Genomic DNA, 9,574 nt, shown 5'->3' with positions numbered 1-9,574 from the left:
TTAGGGCTGTCAATCGATTAAAATATTTAATCGCGATTATTCGCAAATTAGTTAGTTTTTACAGGGATTTTATTATATTTTATTCATTATTTAATTTCACAAATACAACACACAACCACAACTTGTCATTTGTACACTTTGTTTCTTGTAAAAGTCATCTGAAAAACAGATTAGATTCAGATTTTTTTTAGCTTTTTATCACAAAGCAGTTGGGGCAATAGGAGGACAGTACAAAATAAACTCAATAGATAACAGATGTCAGACATTCAAACATTGCTGTTGGGACAGCAGATGTCTTAAAATGATTCCTCTCCAGTTTCGGTCCGTAGACGAGACGACGCAGGCGATGGCCTTCGATGGAATCATTTTTCAGGGTCAATCACTGAAGATTAGACGACCTCACGACTATCGGCCTTTACCTGGTATCTCAGAGCAGCCCGCTATCCACGTCCCAGGTTTGTTACTGAGTAATATTATGATAGTTTGGATGTTTTTCAGTGGGGTTGTATGAGGTATTTCTCCATATTCAGTGTATTACCTACAGTAGATGGTGTTTGGAGAAGCAGAGAGGAGTATACCAGCGCTAGAGCAAAACAATGTACTGCTGTGGACGGGGGCAGCAGCAAAACCAATATCAGTTTAAGTGTAGGCTACATTTAGAATATTTTCACCACTTCACCTTACCGTCAGACAGCCCTTTCTGACGAGGAACTGAAGCCGTTATCTACGCTCTCTTGAAAGCTACCAGACTCCATTGACAAAAACAATAATTTTACCCGGTAGAGAGAGTTGTTGGTTTACCGCTGCCTCGATGTCAGTGCCCCTTGGCATCGGAGACCGACGCACAGGGTACCCTTATTGTGTTACTTTTGGACAGACCGGGAACGGCGTGTCAATATACGCTTGTTAGGTTTAGTTAACACAACCACTTAGTTAGGGTTAGGAAACGGCCGAGGCAGCGGTAGATCAGCAACTCCTGTGTTCTGCGAGGTAAAATTAATGTTTTTGTCAATGGAGTCTGGTGGCTTTGAAGAGAGCGATATAACGGCTTACGTTCCCCGTCATAAAGGGCTGTTTGACAGTAAGCTAAAGTGGTGAAAATATTGTCCTGTCTACAGCAGAACATTGTTTTTTCCGTGCTGTTACTCCTTTCTGTTTCTCCATACTCCATCTACTGTAGGTAATTCACTGACTATGGAGAAGCACCTCATACAACTCTACTGAGAAACACCACAACTATCCCTTTAAGTAATGACATATCCTATTATATGATGTAATAAATGTTTTTTTTGCTTGTTGTTTTGTTCTCTGCAGGCGTCGTCTCCACAGTCGTTCCCGATTCCCCCCACAAACTGTTTATAGGAGGCCTGCCGAACTACCTTAACGATGACCAGGTATTTACCTGAAAACAGACTGAACAGGTGCACTCATGTTACCTCATTTTTCTCTCACTTGCTGAGGTTTTTTGTCCCACTTTAAACATGCACAAAATATGTTTTACATTTCTTTATGACGTGAAAATGTCAAAAACTGTGTTGTGGCAGAGAGAAAACAGAAGTCTAAATGTTTATCAGAGCCAGAAACAGAACGAGACCCCAGAGCATAAACACAAAAAGACAAAAAATATCAATTTAACACAATATAGGAAAAATAAAGATAGGTTCATATTTAATGACTTGTAGTTATGAATATATATTTTAAAGTATTCACAATAGACAACTTCTACAGAGAATTAGCCTTATATATATTTTTTTCTCAAAACTATCTGATATTAAACAAACATTAATCGTATCATGTCATAAATCATATATCAATCTCATAAAAAGGCTTTTTGTGACTTTTGCGTTTCTCATGTTAAGCATACTGATTAAGGAAAGGTAAGCAAAGTCCAGTATATTTATGTACGAGGCTGATAAACTATTTATTTCTGTGTGATATTCAGGCCTGAATGTTGCTCCCGATTCATTTAAGTAAATATTGTCAAAGAAAAAGTCCACCTTAAGAACACAGGATGTTTTATTTTGAAAAGAGTGGCTATCACACATCCTATAGTTCAGTAGCTGTACGATTAGTTGATTAAATGATTAGTTGACCTGCAGGAAAATTAATTGACACCATGATAATTGATCACTGAGCTGAAGGGAAATTAGATTAATTGTTTTAATTAATTTCTGATGTGATAATAAACTTTAGTATCTTGAAATTTTGGTTTGACAAAATAAGAAATATGAATATCTTCGGCGGTAGGAAATTAAAGAGTATTTTTCTCCACTAACTTACATTTTAGGGACCAAACAATTAATCGATTAATAAAAAAAGGAAAGATTAATCGACAATGAAAGTAATTGTTAATTTCAGCCTTGTTTGATTCATATTATTAAGTCACTTATGGAAGCAAAGTTGACAAATATTTTTTGCTTCTAGCTTCTCAAACATGAATCAGAATTATAAAAAATAAAAAAAATCATAGTGATCAGTATCAAGATTGTTTATGTTAAAAACAATAAAAAAAATACAGAATGTTGTGATATTGGCCAAAAATTTAATTATCTAAATTTCAGTATCAGCCTCAAAAGACCAGTATCGGTCGGGCTATATCTGCGGTCCTACTTTGCACCTGCTGTTAACAGGCAAGGCAAGTTTATTTGTATAGCACATTTCAGCAATCAAGAAACACATTATAAAAGATAAAATAAGATGAGATAGAATACACAGAATCCATAACCTAAGATATACAATAAAACTCACTGAATAATAATACTTAAATTCTACATAATCTTTAAACCATTTTTCAGAGAATAGAAATAAAAACAAGCTAAAATGGAATAAGACAGGTATAGAGGTTACAGTGCAGCGAAAGAAAGGTGGTTGTAGAAAGGCATTATGGGTCAAATCAACCACACCTAAAAAAGTCACACAAAAAATCCACAAATGAGTGAACTTTGGAAATTAATCATAACTAAAAGTTTAAATATATGGGTGGACTTTTTCTTTGACAATATTGAACGTTATAGTAAATATTTCAGTGTAATACTATGAAGAGTTTCACAGCTCCGTCTTTGCTTTCAGGTGAGCAGATGGTGTAAACTTTCTCTGTTACACAGTTAATTTAACTCTTAACTGTCCATTCTGTCTCATTTACTCTAACTAGCTTACAGAGCACATGTAGCCTGATGTATACGACGGCATATTAGGGCCATTGTAGGTTTAAAAAAAATAAAATATTATGGAGCCGGGGAGGGGTGTAATATTCAGAGAAACAACTCTGATATTCTCTCAAATTAAAGTTGTTTATGAGAAAAAACTCAAATGTTCTCTGAGATTATGAAGTCACAAATTTACGAGAAAAAGTGTGTTTTTTTGTCAAGGAACCACATCGTTTCACTTTGCAAGGTTGGATCAACTTCATCACCTTACAGACGCCACCGTTAAACACTGCGGTAACATTGAGCCGCCGAGAATATATATGAATATATATATATAAATAAATTATATTAGTATTAGGAAAACACGGAAAGAAACATTAAAGAAAACATGTATATGTGTCTTTCAGGATCTTCACACAGGACATCGGAAACAGCAATCTTTAGGATTTATCTGATAAACCAGTTGTTCCCAACCTATTTTCCTTGAAGTCCCCCCTACTTGTATGTGAAAATGTTGTTTTTGAAAGGCTAAACACCAACAAATATTGATTGAAGCAGAATATTTTTTTAGATAAAAACATGTTTTGAATTTTTGAAATGATTACATCTATCTTATTTCAATAAATGTTGACTTTTGGACTTTTCAACGCTCCAGCCACAGTTTTGCACTCGGCTCACGTTACCGCAGTGTTTAATTGTGGCCTCTGTGGTGTGATGAGGTTGATCCAACCTTGCAAAGTGAAGCGATGTGGTTCCTTGAAAAAAAAAAAAAAAAAAAAAAACTAACTCTAAATGTATCTCGTAAATGTATTACTTTATAATCTCAGATAATATTTCAGTATTTTTCTTGTAAATTTACAACTTATATCTTAAAGTTTGAGTTTTTTTCTCAGAGTATTACCCTCCTCCCCCGGCTCCATATTTATGATTTTTTTTTTAAATTACAAAGGCCCTAATACGCCGTCATAGATGTATATTATTCACTGACTTATTTTATTTCTTAATACTTGCAGTCACTTGCCACTGCATTGATACTCACGGCTCTTTCATTTTTGTTCCCCCACTTTGTCCCCAGCTAGGGGCCTGTAAGATCGTTAAGTCTGCGCTCATAATTTGTTCAGTAGTACTCATCTACTGCTGCCATGCCAACATGTAACACAAGGCAAGTAAGACATTCTGGTCCTCACACGGATTCACTCCCAGCCGCCAGGCTCCCTTACTGGCTACTTTCTGTCTCCCATCATGCTTTTGGAGCGCGTTTAGGACCCGGGGATTTTAGGGCTTAAGGCCTGATCATTAAGAATTGAGGATGTTGTTGTTGTTGATGGTGGTGGTGTTTTTGTGGGGGAGGGAGGGTTGTATTCAGCTGTTAATGTAAAGGTAAGAAAACGTCCAACTGATGTGATGTAATTTGCCTGTAGCTGGCAATATACAATAAAAGTCAAAATATAAATTTCTCTTTTATTTCACCGCTCAGCTCGGCGTGAGAAAAAATACTTCCAGCTTTGAATATGTGATTATTATTATCACTCTTTCAACATATTTATGGCTATGCCTCAATAATACTTCTCAGGAAGTTATGTTATTGTTCCCTCAGATCCACATCATCAGCGTCTTCTCTAATACCCTCAAAAGACATTATCTTTTTTATGCAGTGTTCTCTTCTTTCTTCTTTTTATAGCAATGCAAAATATAAAAACAACCAAAGCAAACTCTTTTTAACTGCATACATTTTGTTTCCAGTAATCAAGTATTAATGAAATAGACTGTGATGTGATGATTTTAAGTGTCACTCTGTAGGTTTCTGCATGTCCACTGTGAATTATCAGTCTCATGTCTGACTCTTCTTTGCAGGTAAAGGAACTCTTGACATCGTTTGGGCCTCTCAAAGCATTCAATCTAGTGAAAGACAGTGCCACGTCACTGTCAAAAGGTTACGCCTTTTGCGAATACGTAGACGTCAGCGCCACTGATCAGGTACTGGTGCGATCAGGTGTTGAGATAAGCTGTATTGTTTGATGTGCTACTTTGAGGTGTTGTGTGTTTTCTCTGGCAGGCAGTTGCTGGGCTCAATGGGATGCAACTGGGCGACAAAAAGCTGATAGTCCAAAGGGCGAGTGTAGGAGCTAAAAACGCCAATCCTGTGAGTCCTTTTATCTTTTACCTTCCTTGAAGATCACAGGAGGAAAAGCACAGGTGTGACAGTCAACCAGTATCCACAACAGGGAATAACTAGGGATGTCATGATACCAGAAAATTGATTCCAATATCTGATTTTTTAAATTGTATTATTTGTACCTGTATTTTTCCTACTGTTACATGTCAAAATGTCTGCTGTTAAAAAGGCCTTTTAGTATAAAACTGTAAACAAACAAGAGAATTTCTGCAGTTTCTACACTCCAACAATGTGAAGAGTCACAGTGGCAGATGGTGAGAGTGAAAGGTCAACGGAAACATTACTTCCAGCATGTGCAGCTCCGCAGGAGAGCCACAGATACAGTAACAGGCAGAGGGAGGAGGACAGGAAGCAGCAGGCTTTATGGGAGATATATTTGTCATATGACTGTGGCTGAGAGTCTGGATCTTATTTGTAAAAACCAAACAGAGTCTAAGCTGATGCGTACGACTCTTCCTCCACCCCCAGACCTCCATCATAGAGACCCCGGTGACGCTGCAAGTCCCCGGGCTTCAGAGGCTTCAGAACTCTGCCCTGCCCACGGAGGTGCTGTGCCTTCTCAACATGGTGATGCCCGAGGAGCTGGTGGACGACGAGGACTACGAGGAGATCCTGGAAGACATCCGCGAGGAGTGCTGCAAGTACGGCAGCGTCCGCTCCATCGAGATCCCCCGACCCGTCGACGGTGTGGAAGTCCCCGGTTGCGGAAAGGTAAAAGTTTAGACTTATTATCTCCACAAAACACAGAGCATTATACACTATCGAGCTTCACAAAGACAGTTTTTGCTTGTTCCATTCTCTCATACTCTTTTCAAAGTAAAGGAGTTCTGCTCTCATCTTCATACCGTTCAGGACCTGACTGACTGTTTTTCTCTCCAGATCTTTGTGGAGTATGTTTCTGCTGCAGACTGTCAGAAAGCCATGCAAGCTCTCACCGGCCGCAAGTTTGCCAACAGAGTGGTGGTCACCAAATACTACGATCCAGACATGTATCACAGACACGAGTTTTGAAAGCACAGACAAGTTTTCTCTCAACTCCTCTGAATGTCGTGAACGCGTCCAAGAAAAAAGACTTGTTTTATTACATCTTCTACTTAACAAACTGGACTGCAGTGTGTGTTCCTTCACTGAATATCTAACTCCCAGCTTTAGCTTTAACACCCACAGTGAACTGATCTCATTCTCAATTTATAAAATACTGTAGTATCCATTACATTTGTAGTAGAATGAATGTGACATGTATTACCTAAACTAATACTGCCTGACAATGCCAGAGTAGCTGTCTTATCCAGTATGCACTATATGAGAAAAAAAAAACAGTCAAATGTTTAGATTTCCCTCCTGAGCACAAACATTCATTTCTCTGTTTTAGATTTGAGAAGCCATCATAAATGTTTATTATGGGGCTATGAGAAAGAAATCTGATTCTGATTCTGATTCTGATGAGAGAAAAAAAAAAAGTATTATTTTCTTCTATACATCACCTATTAATGTTCCTTAAACATATACGATGCTATTACCTGCACTGCTTACATAGACCAAATGTCAATTGTTTTTTATAATTTTTTTGTCAGAACGGCCTCAAAGGTTATTTTGTAAATATGAAATATTAAATTAATTGAGCCTATGGCCCACTGATGAAAGCCCTTGCATTTGCAGTATTACGAACTGGGTGTCTGCGGCGACATAGCCAGGAAAAAGTCACAAGCGGCGCTCTCTGTGAAGCGAGATCCAAAAACACACCCGCAATTACAGCTTATCCCCATAGGTGCCGCCAATGAGAACGAAACAAAGATTTTCAAGATTGAACTCTAACATCTAAAAGATAAGAAATAAAAATAAATCGGTCACGCACACTGGAAGCAACTTCAATTAGACGCTATTAAGGCACGGTCACACATGCGTAGAATTAACATTCTCCTCCCATTCACTTCCATTCTGTGCAAGCAAATGGGTGAAAAAACAGTGGCTTCCGGTTGCGAAGCAAATTGGTATCTTAGCATCTTTGCATCTTCACATATTAGCATTTTCGCATTCGCATGGAGCTGTATAGCATTTCTCCGCTGTGGGGAAGCTATAGTCCTGGATGCTATCAGGCTGACATTATAGCAGCTCTGTTCTGCTTTTTATTGGATTTGAGGACATTCGAGTTACCGAAGCCAACATTACCTGAGATAACGTTACGTTTACATAATACATCAGTTAATCCTCATCCTTAAAGTAAAGTTTGAAAAATAATAACAAGCACGTAATTTAAACAGCCAAACAATAATAGTCTGATTTAGCATTTTTCCTTATCATACTTGTATTTCTACGATTAACAAAACAACACTGTTTCTTTATTTCCATGTCTTCCACATGGATCATCAACTGATGATGGTGCTAACTATTTAGCTTCGGGCCTGTTAGCTTTAGCCTAATTTTTTAGCACAATATCATGAATTTATCCATTAAGTGTGCATTGAAAACCCCTTTTACGAATTTCTCATTTTGAAAGAAGTCAGCGGGAAAAAGTCTGACATGCTTTAGCTTAATTAGCTGTCTAGCAAGCTTCAGCTGATAAAATCTTCCAAAAATAGATGGGCTATAAATGAGAAGCCGTTTTTGTCTTCCTCTGTCTTAAATCAAGGACCCATTGTTTCAAGAAATTATGATTTCAGTGGAAATCTGCCAGCGTTAGCTGAACCGACACAGTAACAGTAACTAAGGGGGCAGGGTTTAATGAAGGGTCAATTGTGTCCATCTAACCAGCAATAGTCGACAATTTGTTGTCAAAATCAAAGTTATAAAATCAAATACGTTTTCATGCTCTCATTTAAAAGATAAAGCCGATATGCACATGTTAAGAAATGCACCTTTAAGTTTTGTAGATAGCAAACTTGATATTTTTTAAGCTTTATTCTTTGTGTGATCTGTTGGAGAAAATGTATTATATGAAAGCATTCATTTATTATGAAATAGTGCAGGCACAAAAATCCAAACAAATCTGTCCGGCTTTGGGATGCGTGGGAAAATATGCATTTAAATGTCGCCTGATTTGCTCATACAGCAAACAATCTGCTGTTTCAAATTGTATTTTAGTGTAATAAGTGGGACATATCAACTGATAATAAGCAGCCACTGTATTTTATACGTTTTTGGATGGCCAAAAATTTAAAAGACATTTTTAGTTTGTACAATCCCTGCCACTGCCATTGCCTTGAATAAATGCTTGCATCCACTGTCAGTCTGTCTGTGTGGGAATCCTTTTTTCTATGTTATAAAGACATTGGGTCGGTTATAAATGATAATACAGATATTTAATATTTATTTTACAAACTGCTTTCAGAGGTTAGTTTGTGTTGTTTCTGTCTATAGACATGTGTTGTTGTGTTTAGAAACATGGAGTGTTTACTGCCCTCCAGTGGTCACAGTGAACACTATATTTAACTCATTGCTTAACACACACAGCAGTATAATTATTTTATACATATATTTTTATGTATAAAATTATTTTTATCATATAATTAAAAGTATGTGACAAATAACAACAGTGACATCAGTACTGGTAAAAATAAAAAATTGTTTACAATTTTCTGGTGTGGAGATCAAATGTCAAGATAGACATAAAATACAGTCCCTTCACTTCCGGTTAATACTTTCAAAAATAAATAGTCAATACAAACTGATGTAGAGATGTCTGTTTCAAACTTCTCCAAAGATGCTATCAAACAAAACCTGATTTTCAAAAAATATGACATGACCTTGATATTAATTTTTCTTTCTGTGGACCTGATGGTGAAACAACCTCAGACTTGTTGTGTGACTTGTTGTCTCATGTACTGTTATTTTTCTTGTCACATGTATTCATGTAACATTTCTGTTCATCATTATTATATAAAGATATGCTGTTTGTATGAGGTCTGTGGAACAGAAACAGCATTATATTACAGATCTTTGAATTGTCTTGTTGTTGTTTTTTGTTTTACAGTTTTACACTAAAAAATAATAATTAATTAATAATAATAAAAAAAAAACATCATGCAGCATAAGGTAGCTAACTGGAGAAACTGTTCAGATTGTTCAGATTCACTGGATATGACAGGAAGTCTAGCTCTCAATTTTACTTAATTTGTTATTTTTAGCTGTTTTATATTCATAAATCAAAGCAAATCAATCTTTTTTTGAGCTGATTATCTTTGTCAAACAATAAATTTAATCTACGCCTGAATGTACTGACAACATGCTACCCATGTGAGCTTTACATGTTTTT

The 9,574-nt window shown here is 36.7% G+C and overlaps 1 protein-coding gene across 2 annotated transcripts in view; it reads left to right on the top strand.

The window, feature by feature from the left end:
• Positions 1–6,965, top strand: part of LOC119501561 (splicing factor U2AF 65 kDa subunit-like) — an 11,471-nt gene extending 4,506 nt beyond the window's left edge. Inside the window, exons 6-11 of one of the 2 annotated variants that reach the window (XM_037791996.1) lie at positions 317–455; positions 1,315–1,394; positions 5,001–5,123; positions 5,203–5,289; positions 5,791–6,033; positions 6,202–6,965. In XM_037791996.1, the coding sequence (XP_037647924.1) occupies positions 317–455; positions 1,315–1,394; positions 5,001–5,123; positions 5,203–5,289; positions 5,791–6,033; positions 6,202–6,333 (804 nt within the window). In that variant the 3' untranslated portion in view covers positions 6,334–6,965. The remainder of the gene's footprint in view (positions 1–316; positions 456–1,314; positions 1,395–5,000; positions 5,124–5,202; positions 5,290–5,790; positions 6,034–6,201) is intronic. The other variant, XM_037791997.1, reaches the window with a different exon arrangement.
• Positions 6,966–9,574: the final 2,609 nt, after the last annotated feature.

This window comes from Sebastes umbrosus, chromosome 14 (assembly GCF_015220745.1).
Source record: "Sebastes umbrosus isolate fSebUmb1 chromosome 14, fSebUmb1.pri, whole genome shotgun sequence".
In the NCBI taxonomy this organism is placed as follows: domain Eukaryota; kingdom Metazoa; phylum Chordata; class Actinopteri; order Perciformes; family Sebastidae; genus Sebastes; species Sebastes umbrosus.
Note: the sequence above shows the minus strand (reverse complement) of the source record. Positions and strands in the feature narration are given on the sequence as shown.